The following is an 18764-nucleotide window of genomic DNA, read 5'->3' on the forward strand; positions in this document are numbered from 1 at the left end:
ATTTTGGTCAAATTTGTAGCAAAATTTGACTGAGATGCCGTAAATCAGCGCCGAAGTGACGCTCCGGAGGGTGTTTCGGGAGCTGAGCGAAAGTTGATTTTTATTTTTTTTTATTTTAGTCAACCGACTACGAAGTGGTAAAAATTTACCAATTTTTCAGGATTTTCCACCGGTATTCTGTGTTCGAAAATTTTGAAATAGTGTCCTCCTTTCCCTATTCCAAAATATGGTAACCCTAATGTTAGACGATTGGATGGTACGGTGGGCGTTAAAATCAGGAATGCATTGCTATACAAACCCACACAATCCGAGTAGGCCTAATTGATGACTGTTGTTTATGGATGAGCTTAGGGTTCATTCACTTCTTATCTATGCAGTACACAAATCAACATATCTTTCAATAACAACGTTCGGCATCCTTGTGTTGTCAAAGCCAACACTTTCACCTTCTTGAATAATTATTACACAGATAAGATTCATGATTAACACACAGTTATATCGGCCCGGGTAGCCAACTGCGGGATGGCTCTTAGGTCAATCGTACAATATTGGAAAACTGACTGAAATAATGTCAAATGATCTTTACTATCCCACATATCCTTATACATAAAGAGTAATAAGGTTCAATAGTCTATTTAAGCTTAAATTAGGCTGCATAAGGAATATCTTAAGACATACGGCTTGGTGGATTTGATTTTGCTCTGCAGAGGGTGCTCATGCTCACTGCTCAAGCTAAACCAGTAGAGTTCGGAGTACAAAGGCGGTACGAACACGAACTAGGCAAACTTTTCCTATGGATCAGCAAGCTTAGTGGAATCACCAATATGTTATATATAGGCTTATGCCTTTACGATCTAGACTTGGCCTGAGATCATCAGTCCAAGAACAGGAAGTGTGTCTAAGCCTAAATGGCGGAGTTCGCATTACACAAATAGGCCATTGCACTGGTCAGTATAGTTAAACTGCCCAGTGACTTAATAATTCTATGTCATGCAAGATAAATATTCATTGGATGTAAGACGCTAATGTGCCTACACTAATGTTATTTACAACAGCCTCTAATCCTTGGTTAGGTACACGAGTAAACAACACATGTTATAGATCTAATGTGCTAATTGTTATATTTGAAGAAACGCTAAATTCAGCTGTTAACCAACATGAATGCCAAAATTCCAATATTTTGCATTCAAATATGCCAAATGTCAACACTGACATCAGCTACTATTACCTACATTCCTAAATAAGGTCCGTATACAATATCCAATTATCCATACACACAGGGTTGCCAGATTGGCCCTTTCGGGGCCAAATTCGTGAAATTTGGCCCTTTTTAGAGACAGTTGGCCCCAAAATAATAATTTGGCCCCTTGGCCCTTTATTTTCAATTTTTGGCCCTTTTTGGAAACAGTTGAGACATACCGTCAAACTAACTATTAAAATAAATCTGTCTCGCAAAATGGGCTGACAATGTTTATGCCAATGTCAAAGATTCGAGTGGAAACACTGTAGAAGATTTGGATTTGTTTTTGTAGAATGTAGACTGTGTTGGAATTGTAAATACAGATTTGTGAACAGCTGGACAAAAAAGCAGCGAACATGGCTGGAAGCTATGTAGCAGAAAAAGTCTGAAGAAGAGCACCCTTATAGTACTTAATGATTGATAAAAATTTCAAAGAAAAAAAATCAACATAACCTTAGAGTTTTTTGGTGTAAAACCTAAAAATTCGGTAGATAAGTTGGATAAGTTTCAAATGTAAAGAAACTATTCTCTCGATGTTTAATTAAAATTCATAAAATTTAATCACTCTCATATTATAGCACAAAAAGTTTTATTTTACGATTTTATATTCAGTCGGAAAAGGCTTGAAATAATGAAGAAGTTATTGTAGTTGGATCCAGTGTAGTTGCAGGTAGTGGATTTGGTGTCCTACAACAGTATCAACAATATAAAACTGGAATTCCAGGTGTCTATGGGTAATGTGGCAGCGTTATTGACGTTATTGAACAATTTGGCCCTTTTATTGGCCAATTTGGCCCCCTTTCCGGCGCTGTTTGGCCCTTTTTCGCAGAAGATGTCTGGCAACCCTGCATACACAGTGGATGCTTCCGAGCAAGTGACCAACTGATACCGTTTGAACTCCTTTTTTCCACGCGGTGACGTAATCCTCTCGCGCGGAAATATTATCTCAAACTTTGCATTATACAGTTATACACGCATCGGGAGCGTTCCTCACTTGTGAACTAGAAAAGCCTAGCTACCAACAGGTTTTTAGAATTACTTCCAAACGACAAAATTTACGGGCTCACTGTACTTAATATCGTGTTTATTTGAATTATTCCACATCGGAAAAAGTGAGAAACATGGTCAATTTTCATTCGTACTCATCCGGATTTTTCATTCGCACCACGCTTGCCGTTCGCACTCATCTGGATTTTTCATTCGCACCATTCGCACCACGCTCGTCATTCGCACTGAAATTTTTTTCATTCGCACTTGTGCGAACCGTCACACAGGTTGAAAAGCACTGAAATAGCCTACATTTTAATTCAAATTATGCCTGCACGTACGAAATTATGAAGGTATGCAGATGCACTCATATGCACGTTGGGTTTATAACCACGATATAATTCTGAGCTCGGTTCTGCTTTCGTCAATACACACTATTATCGCTAAAAGTGAATGTTTCGGATATTTTTTGCCAATAGAATGTGAATTGTCTCAAACCAGCAATGAGGACAAGCACGCGGAAGGGCGCCGTTATCGAGGTAGAGGTTTGTATCGGTGTGCCCTGAACTGACATCTATACCTATCGCATTGCGGACTTTGGGCAAAGGCCGGTGTTGGTCTGTGCTGATTTTGACTGTGTTCTGCGATAAAATGTCGAACGGTACATCGCGACGATGTCATGCAACAGTTTACCAAGTATCACGGTTTGCATTCAAATATTAATTCGTTAAAAAGCGAATATGATACTGGCAAAGCATTATATAAGCTCATTGTCGATTGTTACTACATCGGTCTCCTTTTCTTCACCATAATAACTCATGTAGTGTGCGCGCGTGTTATGGTCGATTCAAGGCTACGATCTCGTATGTTGCTTCTACAAAACTTCCGAGGCCGCTTTCGTTTTGATCTTTAGGGACAATTCAAAATGATGTGATAGATTCGATTCCGTATATTTGTCTGCTGGTACAATGAGATTATAGAATGTAGATGAAAATGCGCACACAATGTGAATAATGGGATTTTCCCTCAATAGCGCGTATAGTTAGATTGAATTGATTACACGGCGTCGATGGATAGCAATTTGCGCGAGTATGTCGGCAACGAGAGAGTAGCAACGAGTACTTGTCAAGGCACTAGGGATGGTGTGAACCTCTGAAAGGTTCAGGTTCGTGTGAACGCGAACCTTTTTGAAAGGTTCTGTGTGAACGCGAACGTGAACCTCATGACGTCACGTGACGTCATATTGCTAATTTCAACCTTTTATTTCAACTAAATTAATGTACTGTGCATGTATACTGTGCAGTACAGTACACGATACCTAGAGACGACTCGGGCCACATAATGGCAGAGTGCTGAAGTACATATTGACGTATTAAACGTCGCCAATAAATGTATCGACTGAGGCAATCAAATAATATAATAATCCCTTAAAATCAATATCTTCTGTCGCTTTGCCGACAATTTCGACGAGGACTTGCCAGATAATAGGCCTATATATTCTCTTATAAGCTTACGCCCTAACGGTCTAGGCCTGGCCGGACAATGTATTCGGCGTCTGAGTATGCTACGTGGATATTGAGCAGAGTGCAAAACTGGTTTCTATACTTGCTACCGACATTACCACATTTAACAAGTTATACAGCAGTAGCCAACAACCCATTCGTACGGATTATTTTTATGATACAGTATACATTAGAAGTCAAGATTGGTCCCGTACGCCTGATAGATTTTTACATCAGAAAACGATCTCAATCTCATTGATTGGTTGAATAAGCATCATTCGCTGACTACATGCAGTGTCATTCGCTCTTGATGTTATGTGATTGCGGATCAATCTCACAGCAAAGAGTCACTAAATATTCACAAACGGAAAACTGGATATTTGGAGCAAACTTTTGTAAAAATTCGAGTCAAATTATTGAGATTGTCAAGGTGCATGCCCGTTAAGTGTTGATTGTTTATGCTGCCAGCGCCATGCACAGAGTGTTCCGCAGTTGAAATGCAATAAATTTGAACCAAAGATGTTATAATGAGGTGAAAATTGCAAATATATGAATAAGGTTCACAGTGCAGAACCCACCAAGGTTCTGTTGTGAACGCGAACCTCAAAATTTCCGAGGTTCACATACAGAACGCGAACGTGAACCTCACGTTCGCACCATCCCTACAAGGCACCTCTCACGGTACTCCGGTTGAAAAGCACTGCTCTAGACTCTAGAGCTCTACAATTTCTCAACACCTGGCAGCAGCGACACGACCATCTACTGATCCACAAAAGGAATGAATCGAAAACGAATGATCGTTCAAAATGTGCGGTTGAGCTCGTCAACTCAGAGTTTTCGCTCGCATGTTGTCACCGGCTTGAACTTCAAGTCAAATCGAATATGTTACCATAGGCATAGGCGCCGACTTTTATTTTTTTACGAGGTGGCGAAATCTTGTGACGTCATAATTGTTCCATATCGATGACGTCATCATCTCTCTAAAACGCACTTTACTACATGCCGCTGGTTTACGTGCAGCGTTAAATTATTCGTGTGGCGTTTTAATACCGGCCCTTTGATCATTCATATCAAACCATGCAGTCGAGTTGTTAAATGGAATCTTAAAACGATACGAGTACGATCGTACGAAAATATAACTGCGCTACTAGTTTGTCCGACGGAATGCTCCTAACAGAAATCAGAATTTACGTCACTGAGAATTTGGAGTTGTATCAATGTTATTCACGCGCAATGCGCTGTGATGTGAGTAACTAAATACGCTACGCACTGGTCTGGCAAGTTTGCAATTAACACATGACAACGACAACTCTCGAACATGAGGTTTCAAGCAGACAATAATGATGATTACAAACGCGAAATCGCGCAGCCAATCAATAGTTGTCTCTTGCGATTTCTGGCTTCGCGTTGATTAGCTCGCATCGCGGCAATTGTTTGTCGATTAAAACAGCGATTTTGGCGGCATTTGTACATTTCCGATTTACGTTCGCGGAAGCATTTTGGGAGTACATCGGTCAATTCGTAAATTCAATTTGCATGTCGATGGCCGCCAACACATACTAATTGAATTACGTGTTGACGGCTGCACAAATTTCCTTCTACGGCCGCTGGTTGGATACCCCTGGGCTAGAACTAATTCCACTTCCGTGCGCATGCCGCGATCTTATCAATAGAAATTCACCGGCTACCAAATGCCCAATAGTTTAATATTCGATATTGTTGTTCTTGATACGAGTACATCCAGCAATCAAGTTGATCGGAATATAGAAGGTTCCGTGTTCAAACGAATCGAATAAAATCAGAATTTGTGCCACCCAGAATCTCGTTATGCATCAATATTTGACAATGGCATGGCATCGCTTACTGCACGTTAATAACGAAAGGAACACTGAAAAATGACTTCGTGCGACAATTTCGGAGTACGAATGTATCAAGTAAAAACAAAAAATATGGATGGTTGTAAACGAGAAAGCATGCATTCTAATCAGTATCGCTACGAATGGGTTTTGAGTTTGACGTAGTATTAAGTAGCTTTCGTCGCGTCAATTGTTTTCTCATTATATCGGTGTTTAAGCTGTATTGCTGTATTTCCCGATTAATCTCACTGGCAAAGCCTTGTTAGAGAAACGAATATGCGCAGAAATGAATTCCAATTTGGAGGCACACACCAACACACCCTCCAATTTCGCGCTCCGATTACGAAGACAATCGCACGAACCTAGCTAGCTTAAGAATGGTTTTGTAAACGAATGTGGGCGCACATCATTTAGATATTAGAAAAGCAGATCGTCTATTTGGGCGAATTGTCGGGAGAGGAGATCTAGGATGGTGTTCATGTTGACGATTTTACGCGTATGATAAGCTTGCCAAAGAGTCCGGAAGTGCTGTCAATTAGAGAGTCCCTGATCTCTGGTGAACAATTAAATACGCGCGCGTATTACGCAGCGCCTCAATGACAGTTTTGGCAAATCGAAATGTCCGAACTTGACGGCAATGATTTCAGGTGGTTCAGACCTATGTAGTATTTTAGAACTCAAGCCATGATACACATCTTCTGATCGTTACGTTCAAGTATTAGCGGGAATCAATTACGCACGTTAAAGTCTCTTTGCAGCGATTCGATGTTATTCAGTTTTGCGATGTCGCTCTTTAATCAATTAACATAAAACAATCACCAATTAGCGTAAGCTCGACCGCATTGTCTCCAAACCAGCGAGAGATAGAAGCCGAAGCATGCTAGGTCCGAGACGCGATAGGTCAGCCAGCAATGGTATCTTTCGCACCAGGCCTATCGCAGATGCTCATTGCTCATGTATATACCACCGACGATATCGTGTACGCCAGGCCGAAGCCGCCAATACAGATGTGATTGCGCAGGCAAGCGATGGCATAGTGTGAACTGGGCCTATTGCAGATGCAGGCTTGTTCGAGACGCGATAAATCGGGCTAGCGACGATTGCCACGCGCACGGGAATGAATGACCTAATTTCGCGACATCTCAGCGGGAGATCATCACAGAATCTTCTCACTAATTGACAACATGCTTCTCGTGAATCGACCCGCGGAACAAAAATAATACAATTATTGAATTGCAACTGAATTTTAGAGTTAGAATGGTCGTTTCAAAATGACGTGGTTTCGCGTTTCAAAAGGTTTCGGTCTCCGAAAGCCCCCTGGCTTCGCGCCTGGCACACGCGCGTATCAGGGATATCTAAGATATCTTAGATATCCCTGGCGCGTATCGAACTCGACGACGTCTCTAACGAGGTCGCGTCGATTCGCCTGATTAGTAATTATTGGTTACAAATCACTTGGACGTTTGGGCATTCTGTACGAGGTGGCCGCCACCTCGTAAATATGGTCACGAGGTGGCTACGCCACCTCGTAACCTCGTAAGTCGGCGCCTATGACCATAGGCCTAATGTTATCTCACAATTATAATAATTAGAGAACGGGCGAAGTTCTGTATCAGTTTAAAATTTGATGTTTTATTTATTTCATCAATCGCTCTGTATTTAAAGATAAATTTTGATCTATAGTCTATACCAGGGGTGGGAACGTATGTCTCTTTTGGGTATAAGATATGACTCTTTGCCAATCTTTTATTTTTGTACTGAGTTGATCGATATTGCGGCAACTTGCTAGTAAATTTTCATCACCCCCAGAATTATTATTCTCGTGGCAGTATAAACACGTCTTGGATACATAAAGACAATGCCGTATTCAGGGTTTGGTGCTCGGACCCCCATTTTCAAAATCCTCAAATTTAAGTTGCTGTCGCGTCGGCGACCAATATCACTCGCGAATTCGATGTATACTCGACTCGAAATCTTGGATTGCACGATAAGTTGATTGCTGAAACAGAATACCAGACATGGTGACGCCTGTATGACTATGCAGTTTTCAAATACACGTTCTCATCCTGATCTACGGTGAGAAATGAACTGCTTTGGAAGTGACATTCACAATTACAAACTCAAATTACAAACAACGCAATAGCTATCCATGTTCTTGATAGGTACGTAGTTCTGTAGTACCGGCGATAAAATCTAGGCGTGTGGCGCAACGTTGTATGTTACCGTCGAATACTTTGAGAATTTACAAGTCTATCTATTATAAGATTTACGGAATCAGTGCGACAGTTAGATTCGTGCGTTATCAATAGTGAGGCTTGGCCCGTCTGTGCCTTACCTCTCGACTCGCGTGTTATTTTCGAACAATACATATATATATATAAATTGCGTGATTTTGGAACTAAAAATGTTTAAAATCTAGCCATTGGTGAGCATCGATAGAAAATGCCAATAGTAATTGAACGTTTCGCAGAAGGGCGAATAAAAATTTGAGAGAAAAGAAGCAATATTTTTAACAAAGGCGTGGTGATACATTGTAACGTGCTTAAATATTACGAAATAATCACCAAATCCGAAATTGAGGGGTACGGACGAAGGCACCTACGGACCAATGTTCTTGTGGTGAAAACTCTGCATCGCTGTTTTATGGTCGGTGGTACGCCGATTCGTCAGCAGCTACTTTCAGGCGATTTGCCTGAAATCTTAACGAATTTCCTGTGAGCTTCTTTCAGGCCCATTGTTTTTTTATCAAGAATCTGTAGAATGAGACATTGCAACGGAGCATTTTAAAGATTTTCCAAATTTTTGACAACCCAAGATTGCAGAAGTGCCGTCGCGACCCAAAATTACACCATTCGCGACCCATACTTTAGGAACCCCTGCTTTAGCACCTTAACAAAAATGGAGTTTCTAAGGAAGTATAAAAGGAAGCAAATGAAAAGGTCAAGAAAGACACCGCAAGATCAAGATCGAACATTGTCACATCGATCACTATGGCTTGAACTTAAATCCTTCAAAGCTAGGGACCACTCGTATTATATGAGCACATGGCTGTTTCGATCGTCTTGCATATATCGTAATCTGGTCATAGTCACGTACCCCTTATGTATATCATTGTCTTTTAGTGTAGGGATTTGGATGTAAATTGTAATCAGACCATAGGATATGAATTAATATGGGGATTTGTGGCTGCTTCGGAAAACTTTGCAGGGAGTCTTCATCAGAAGGTGCAAATCCACCTACGCCTTCTCTTCGTGTGACAAATAAGTACAAACCGCAACCGAATTTAGCTTTCGAACTGGAGGAAAGAGAGTTGGCGCGAAAACCTAAAGAATCAAGTGAGATGCTATTTCTATGAAGAGTTATGTTAAAATTCTGCAATCCTTTTTAAAATGGTCGTCTGTTTCTAGACCAGGCAATGACAGAAGCTTCAAATAGTAATGAAAAGAATCATTGCCTTGAATGACAACACAGGCTTGTAGAATATCGTGGCTTATGAAACTCACTAGTAGTCGGCAGAGGTGGTTAAATGAGTCAAGACTAATATAATCAAGAAGAAGAAGTAGCGATAAAGCAGGGGCGGGCAACATACAGCCCGCGGGCCGGATCCGACCCACGAGGGAATTTTGTCCGGCCCGCGGCCCGTCTTACATGATAATTTGGCCATAGCGGCCCAGTCTGCCGATATCCCTCACTACTTGCTACTACGTCAAATTTTAGTGACTGTATGTTATTATATACGTGTGTGCGCACCGCTGCGCAGCGTACGAGAGTGGAAAGAAAGGAAAGGACGAATTTTATTTTTGTCCTTGGTGTTTTTCTGCGTCATATACACCGACTCATGATACTCATACACACGATCTGTGCATATGCATACCACGAGTGCATGATGTACATATGCCGCTGGACAAGGAAGTGCAGATATAGCCTTTACTGCTTTCTAAGTCATGCACCACCCCTCCATGCTATCCCAGTAATGCATGAGCGCCAAGCAGGGAAGTCATGGATACCAGTGTTACTAATCAGGTCTTTGGTCTGACCCGGCCGGGGATCGAACCCACGACCTACCGATCAAGAAGCCGGACGCTTCCCATTACGCTATATTGTCGGTGGACATTACGCGTAAGTTCGTGAAAGCGAGAAGACTTACATTATATAGGCATTTACGATGTATAGGCTATTCAACCCTAATGTTTTTTTATGATATTCATGATGTTCGACGACTTCAATAGTCATTGACACCAGGCCGATATTTCCAATTATTGATTCCGTAACCGCCAACTTGTACCACGGCACACTTCTAGGCTTCTGTAAGACACCGCTTATGCGAATAAGGTGGCGAGGAGGGGCCTAGATAAATCCCCAACTCTTGTAGGAATTCTGGAGTCGGACTCGAACCCATAACCCATTAGTGTTGTAGCTGTGGAATATACCACTACGTTATCTCGCCACCTACGCAACCCTAATGAATTGATATCTTGGTAAATTTGGGGTACCGGGCTTATAGAACGCCTCGAAATCTTAATTAAGGATTGCAAAATAGTGTCCTATATGGTGTGGACACAAGCAAATATCACGGCTCAGTGGAATTGGTCTACGTCTCACTTTTTGTTGGGTCAAAGGCAATTTGACGGTAAATTCTGACCGGCTTGCCGAGTATTAAATTTGATAAAATGAGTATCAATCGAAAGCTATAGCGTGGCCATCTAATCATAATCGTCTCAATCGGTTGCGCAACAATGGCCAATACGCTTACGGTTTACGCTGCCTCTCACCTACTCCCAAACGGCATCGTTGTATCACAATACCAAACTGCGTTGCAATGCATCATTCGAGGCTAGTTTTGGGAGGTTTCAGGACCATGGGCAGAATAAAATTTATATTTTCACAATCAGTACTACGGTATAGCTTTCGATTGATACCAATTTTATCAAATTTAATGCTCGTCAAGCTGGTAAAAGATTACAGTCAAATTGCCTTTGACCAAATGGAAAGTGTGACGTTAACCAATTTCCCAGAGCCGTGAGATTTGCTCGTGAGTCGTGTCCACACCATAGAGGACACTATGATTGTACCTTGCACCGTGTGTTGATTGATCAGAGAGAAGCAGACATGGCGGCGCCAGTACGACAATGTTGTTCTCAAATCTACATTGGCGAGAAATGGATTTGAAGTGACATTGCGGTCGTTGAAATACATTCATTAAATACGATTTATTCATTGTACATGTGGATAAATGGGCGAATAATGTATCGATTCAGCAATCCGGCCCGTCAAGTACTTAATTTTCCTATATCCGGCCCGCCGACTGGAGAAGTTGAGCGCCCCTGCGATATAAAGGGTAATCATCTACGTGGTTTCAAAAAGTACATTTGGTCTCGGGCACAGTCGGCTACATTCAAAGTTGCGTGTGTGAAATGTGCCTAAATTTATTCAATTACCGTGATAACGGGCCTTTTCACCGATTGTTATGTCAATTTAATTCATGCAAGTGATTCAAGCGTATCCCAAAACTATACTATCCCAAAAATCCAAAGCGAAAAAAGTAGGGAGTTATGCTTCAAAAATGTTAAGCAGAAGTAGACGAAACCAAGTAATATTTGTTGTTTTATTATTCATGGTGTTTCAACTACTATGGTCATTGGACATCACACCAGGCCGATACATGTCGGCTTGTATCAGGGACCACATTCGGGGCTGACGAAGTGTCGTGTCGTTCCAGCCAACGGGTATACACCCGGAGATGTTCAATTATTATTGAGGGGTCCTGCATCTTTTCAGATACACCTCACTCAGTTCTGCCGGTAAATCAGATTACGTGAGCATAGAGTGGATAAAAATTGACAGCAATATAACCGATAATATTGACCGATTCAGTCGTGAATGATATATATTCTTCGCGCTTGGCGCGTTTTTGGGGATGGCAGATTCCCCCACCCACCCGAGGTACACCCAATGTAGAGGACAAGTAGCGGTAAACAGCGTAAAATCTGAGGGGGTATGGGGCGCGAAGACCCCACTCGTTCGCTTTATCACCCTTTGGGGGGCCCAAGACCAACGTTTTTTTTTTGGGGGGGGGGGTCTGACGAAGTGCTGTTACGGCCCTGCCCAGGCTATAAGGTGGGTGTCTGATCTTAAAGGCTACTCCAAGTTGTTTCGACACCTTCCTATCTTTTCATTGTATCGCAGTCTTGTGATGTTTTGAAACGATGAAAATATTATTAAACCTGATTGATTTCACTCAACCCAAACTCAATGAGATCCATGTCCTTGATGTTGCTTGACAAGTTTATCGAATTTCGGAATTATGGTTGTCAATGTAGGCCTACATCTGATGTCATCTTCTAGTTGAAGTCTATTGCTATACTTCTTTTGGTTATCGTCAGAGTTGAAATGCCAGATTCACACATGTAGACTATGTGGCCAGAAATAGCAAAAGAGCTGTTGCAGCGTGCTGGCAAAGATCTGCACACGACTGCACACTTGGCCAAAATTGAGTCAAGGAAGATTTTTTAAACTTGCCTTTCCACATCTGTCGGCTTTGCAATTCAAGCAACTGTTCAGTAATACAGTCCATATCTCGAGTTCTACTTATAATAGATAACTATAGATTGTTTCTGTGATTAGCACATGTCCCTACGATTTATCAATATCCAAATAACGTCTGTAAGTGAACAAGTCGCAATATTCAATCAACTCAGCGTTTATCGCGCCGGAAACGTGTGCAATGTGTCTACCTGCAGGACCGTAACAGCACTTCGTCAGCCCCCGCAAAAAACGTTGCTCTTGGGCCCCCACAGGGTGATAAACCTAACTTCTGGGGGCTTCGCCCAAAGACCCCCTCTTCCGATGCCTTTTTACCGCTCCTTCTCAGCGAATTTTTTGTACTGTTTAGTTAGCCGGCTTGTTTCGAATAAACCGCGCGAACCGCAAAAATATTCTATAATTCATGATGGAATCGGTCAACATGATCGGGAATTTCATATATATTGCTGCACATTTTTTATCCTGTCTCTGCTCATGTAATCGATTTACCGGTAGAGCTGAGTGAGGCGTTTCGGAAAATGATATAACTCATGCGTATTTTTTCTTGGGGGAAGGGTATCCAATAATCAAGAAATCTGACAGCATTAAATCGCGCACAGCGCGAAAAACTTTTTAAAAAGTTGTCTAAATTTCCAAAAAATTACTCTATAATTTATGTTAATTCACGAAATAGTTTTTGCCCCCCTTCGTGCTCGCCCCACCAATTATGGGGGTTGGGGGTGCGGCAGTTACGGTCCTATGCATACGTGTGTATGAAGAGCAGTCCTAGGGGTTTATACCTGGCATATTCGGTATGCGAATTGTGAATAGTGAATACTCATCACAAATTCCGAGTCCATTTGTACTAAATTCAAGTCAATCCGACCACAATTGTAGAGTTTATCACCATGATAGCATTGCTTCTGACAATTTTAACACTAGGCTACCTCGGACATAAATGTAGGCATTTTGAAAATAATAAGGGTTTATACCTGGCATGTTTGGTATCAAACCAGGAAGATGCTACAGATGTGCAAAGCATACCCGTTTTGCCTGTGATACTTGCGACCAACTGGTTTGCCCAAGACACAGAAAATCTCAGAAGATCGAATATTGCTTGGAATGCTGATCGATTTGTTGTAGTGCTGTTTCGTTGTTCTTGCATTTGAAATAGACGTGGCCAAACATCGCTTATTGAGGTATTTCTAATATTGCTTTGAGAACTACATTCACTGCTGTATAATTTATGAACTTGATGGCATTTCGTATGCCCCTTATCAACAAGAGTTAACGTCACACTAGGAAGCATATAGAAAGAGATTCAAACGAAATCCAAATTGGCAAAATTTGACGTAACGATGCAATAATAGAAAGGAACGGTAGATGGCCAAAGTCAGTTGTACCGGTACTCCGGTAGTCATAATAAAGGGATAAGAGAGAATCAAATTATACAATACACAGAAGACGTTACACAAGCAATTAGCGGTATATATTATAATGGAATGTTTTAAGATTGTATACAAACTCTTTCTCCTTCTTATGGTGCCGTTAATTCTTGATAAGGGAAACCCGAAAAGTCACCGAGGTAATAAATTCTACTGCAATGAATGTAGTTCTGAAAGCACTATTCAAGTTGAATACCGCCAGTCACGTATTTGAGGTATCTATGTATTTTTATCACAGTTCACTAACATTTCAAAATAGGTATTTTGCGAATCATGCAGCCTAATTCTCAAATCGGAATTTGACGAAACCGGACCATGACAGGGCTCATGCACTTTCGGACCAAAAAGCTATTTTCTGCGTAAGGCTGCAATGACTTTGGTCCGAAACTGAACGAGCTCCGTAGGTCCGTCAATCACATGCTCCGAAATCATATCGGAGGTGGAAGAAAGAATTGAAAATTTTGACATTTCCGTGGATTTTCGACTTCTCAAACTAAAATTATGTCCGTAGACCCCTAAATTAGGATCCCTGATCATTTCTTAAGGTTTTATCAATATAAAATTACCTAAAATAATAAATTCACCACGAGACTGGCGTCTTTACATTGAAAAACACGAGGAGATACCAGGTTAATTAAAATTCCTGTGCTCGCGGAATAACCCAGGACCTTCCGCGGACTCAAATGAGTCCGCGGACTCGGGGTGTAGAAACACTGGGCTACACCATACAGACTGATTAGTATGTACCGTACAATTGCACGTTATACCATTCCGTAACTATATTCTGATGATTTGAACTATTTCGAATCGATAATCGGCAACTGTTGATAGGGAATGATAGCCCTGGTTGCGGCCGGCGACCACACTTCCAAACAATCGAACTAAGATCGGATGGATGACAATTTCAATTCTTCCAAAGTCACGTAATATATACCGATGCCGGGTTTGCGGTTGATTTGCGATCACAAGATTCACAACCAAAGTATATGCAGTGAAGTAGCCTATGCGAAGGGTGTCTAGTCAAATTTTACCTGTATGTGAGCTGAGCCCATAATGTCTTGCGTGCTCGACGACAAACATGTTAGATCCGCTCACACTGCGACATATAACATATTAGGTTTTGCTGGTATCGCAGTGTCGGCCTAAAATATTTAGAATTAGCAATTTGAAGTCACGGGAACGCATGCGTATATTTCACACGAAATTCAATGTTTCAAGAGCTCGCGCCATTCATTGTATATAACTCCTGACGATGTTTCACAAATTATAGGTAGTCCTGTTACGTCGCAGGAGAGATACGTTGCTTTGCATGAGTACGTGGCGCAGACAGAGGACGATATATCTCTTCAAGTTGGAGAGCCTCTTATCATAACTGATAAAAGGTGATTACAATCTGGATAAGCAGTGCACTAGTTACCTTTAGTAGTAAAAACCTGAAAGATTTTATTCGTATCGATAAAACCAATTCTCCTGTCAGGCGTAACTACAGGGGAAAATATGTTTATTTTATCATAAAAACCGATTGCAGCGTTGTATATTTATGTCTTAATTTTCAGGTAATATCTATAGCAAGAATAGGAACCGGTATTTCACTCTGATGAACATCAATGTAGCAATATTTCGAGGCCTTCATAATACATTGTCCTGTCTAGCCTAGACCAGACATGGGGTAATCGCGATTAGTAATCGTAATCGATTACGACGATTACAGCATTATCATGTAATCGTAATCGCAATCGATTACATTCGAAAAAATTCCGAAGTAATCGTAATCGTAATCGACTATACTTCCCATATCTAATCGATTTTTCTGTGAAAGAACGATTACTTTTTAATTGTTCAAGGATTATGTCATAAACTGAACATTCGTGAACAAGGAAAAGATATTATACCAGGTTCGTGACAGCACAAACGTCTGATTTTCAAATGCCACTCCTCATTATTACGTCAGAAGCAGCCTATTAGCTTTGCGCGTCATTGTAGGGTTGCCAGACATCTTCTGCGAAAAAGGGCCAAACAGCGCCGGAAAAGGGGCCAAATTGGCCAATAAAAGGGCCAAATTGTTCAATAACGTCAATAACGCTGCCACATTACCCATAGACACCTGGAATTCCAGTTTTATATTGTTAATACTGTTGTAGGACACCAAATCCACTACCTGCAACTACACTGGATCCAACTACAATAACTTCTTCATTATTTCAAGCCTTTTCCGACTGAATATAAAATCGTAAAATAAAACTTTTTGTGCTATAATATGAGAGTGATTGAATTTTATGAATTTTAATTAAACATCGAGAGAATAGTTTCTTTACATTTGAAACTTATCCAACTTATCTACCGAATTTTTAGGTTTTACACCAAAAAACTCTAAGGTTATGTTGATTTTTTTTCATTGAAATTTTTATCAATCATTAACTACTATAAGGGTGCTCTTCTTCAGACTTTTTCTGCTACATAGCTTCCAGCCATGTTCGCTGCTTTTTTGTCCACCTGTTCACAAATCTGTATTTACAATTCCAACACAGTCTACATTCTACAAAAACAAATCCAAATCTTCTACAATGTTTCCACTCGAATCTTTGACATTGGCATAAACATTGTCAGCTCAATTTGCGAGACAGATTTATTTTAATAGTTAGTTTGACGGTATGTCTCAACTGTTTCCAAAAAGGGCCAAAAATTGAAAATAAAGGGCCAAGGGGCCAAATTATTATTTTGGGGCCAACTGTCTCTAAAAAGGGCCAAATTTCACGAATTTGGCCCCGAAAGGGCCAATCTGGCAACCCTGCATTGTGTAAGAAGTATCCACAGTAAATAGATATTCGATGTACGTACGTCGTACATTAGTGTGATTGTAAGAACACCCACCGTGCTGTATATCAGGTTATCAACACGTTCCACATACCACTACCTCGCAGCAGTGTAATTTATCTCCGCTCTGCCTAGTTTAAAAAAGTGACTTGTGTGTTGAAGTTGATATTTGGTTATGCTTATTATTAGTTAAGCGCAGTTTGACCGTTGCTGCTTGACCGTTGCTAGGCCTATCCAGAACGTGCGTAAAAATCAACAGCTGGTGACATATATATCATAACCGAGCCGTTTTTGCCGTTTCTCGTAACGGCGGCTTGCAGTACAATATCTGTATTAAGTTGAAGGCAGAATTTTATGTTCGCTTCGTCTTATTATCATATGACTCTACTTGAAACGGGCGCCTATCGTTATTTCATAATTCTTTATTCAACATTGGGATCTGCCGCCATTACCATGGGCTTATATATCATGTTAGCGTGGGTTCTACCTGGAACCAGGACCAAAACAGTAATTCGTCTCCCAGTCCAAACGTTGGTCTTTGGCCCCATAGGGTGGTAATCTCAAGTTGAAGACTGAATTTCGTCAATAAATTTAGTAATTGCCATAAATTACTATTAATTTTTAATTCTCTCTCAGCCCCGCGATGGTCAGATATACATGTAGAGTTTATTTGTTTGAGGTCATCATGGTGTTTGTCGACTACAACGGTCATTTACACCAGGCCGATTTTCTGCATTTTTGATTCCGTATCTGCCGACTTGTAGCACGGACCATTTCTAAGCTTTTTGTAAGACACCGCTTACGCGGATGAGGCGGCGAGGAGGAGCCTAGATAAACCTCCAACACTTAGGTAGGAATTCTAAAATCGACCTCGGTCAGACTCGAACCCGCAACCGTGGATTATACCACTGCGCTATCTCGCCACACAATTACCTCCCTGTAGAGCTGGGGGAACGTAATTCATAATTATTATCTCTGGTTTCTTGTTATAATTACTTTAGTGTATGTTCTTAATTCGTGACCTCCGGTTTGTTATATAATCAAAAGATATTGTAGTGGCTCAAACGTAGCAGACTAAAAGAAAAACTTTCGTGAGACGGACAAACAAATTGCCATGTCTTTATATCTGACTGCATGTCTAGCAACTCAAGTTGTAAATTACTATAGGGTCAGCGGCCACATTAACTAAAATAGGACTTGAAAACATTTTCATCATGGGTAAAAAAGCATTCAATCCGTCAATACGGCCGTTGAACTTAACAATCAAGTCAAATAATCCATTGTTTTGCTGGTCAGATAGCGTTGTAAAACGTGTTGTAACACCACCAGCACTTAATTAAGTCTGGTTATAGGCAAACTTAAATTTGCGTGCCAGTGCAAACGCATTTGAGTGTGAGCATACTTTTTGACGTAATTTGAGTAACCAAATCGTTGCTGAGTAGAGAATCGCTACTCGACACCAAAGGAATTGGTCTTCCCCCTTAATTATAAACTCCAGATTCCAAGCCAAGCTAGTGAAATTTTGAATATCAATTTTTTTATGTTCGTTGTAGATTGATTTTTTAATATTTTTGTTGGATTTTCCAACATCAATGGGAGCCGCAAGTAGGCTAGCTGAGTGCCGCATGCAGCTCTCGGACCCGCGGTTGGGAATCATTGATCTAGAGAGGATTTTCAAGTTAATTAGATCTCTCGAAAATACTCTATAACTTATGTTGGTTTACGAAATACTTTTTGAGTCCCCTTCGAGCTCGCTCTCCACATATTGTGAAATTTGGGGTGCGGCATGCAGTTATGGCCCTGGCAAGAATGCAAATCGTTGGGCGCGATAAATTGACCTCTATGAAAATGGGCAATGGGTACATTATGACGTAGCAAACAAATGTTGCATCTTTTTTAAAGGGAGTTTGTTATCACCTTAGGCCTTTTAAGCGCAATCCATATATTGTCTTCCAACATAGCTTCTGAGATGCAAAATAAATGTAATTGTGAGTCATCGTGATTACTTTTCCAATGTAATCGTAATCGTAATCGACTACTGTACTTCCTGATTTTGCTGTAATCGTAATCGTAATCGTAATCGCGTCATTCAGAAGAAATCGTAATCGCAATCGATTACATTCATGAAGTAATCACCCCATGTCTGTAGTCCCCATATCAAAACCAAAATTTGTGTTCCTAAATCGCGAGCAGCCCGAAGAAAAATTTCATGTAGCATAAATCGACCCAAAAATAATATTGTTTAGGTTGATTAACGAAAAAATTATGAGCTTACTTAAAGCCTTCAAAATTCCGTACATTTAGGCATATTTCAGAAATTCCTCTCGGACACAGTTTTAATGGTGAAATTCCGGACGTATGACAACCCTAGCCTAGACCGTTAAGCTTCAATTCCCAT

General features: G+C 40.8%; 1 protein-coding gene across 4 annotated transcripts in view; it reads left to right on the forward strand.

Annotated features, from left to right (window-relative positions):
* Positions 1-8072: 8072 nt before the first annotated feature.
* LOC145439047 (proto-oncogene tyrosine-protein kinase Src-like) overlaps positions 8073-18764 on the forward strand; it is an 80023-nt gene continuing 69331 nt past the window's right edge. Inside the window, exons 1-2 of one of the 4 annotated variants that reach the window (XM_080316513.1) lie at positions 8073-8920; positions 14823-14934. In XM_080316513.1, the coding sequence (XP_080172639.1) occupies positions 8758-8920; positions 14823-14934 (275 nt within the window). In that variant the 5' untranslated portion in view covers positions 8073-8757. The remainder of the gene's footprint in view (positions 8921-14822; positions 14935-18764) is intronic. The other 3 variants (XM_080316510.1, XM_080316512.1, XM_080316511.1) reach the window with 3 other exon arrangements.

Source organism: Botryllus schlosseri, chromosome 5 (assembly GCF_051294905.1).
Source record: "Botryllus schlosseri isolate E-star chromosome 5, Bs_hap1, whole genome shotgun sequence".
Lineage (NCBI taxonomy): Eukaryota > Metazoa > Chordata > Ascidiacea > Stolidobranchia > Styelidae > Botryllus > Botryllus schlosseri.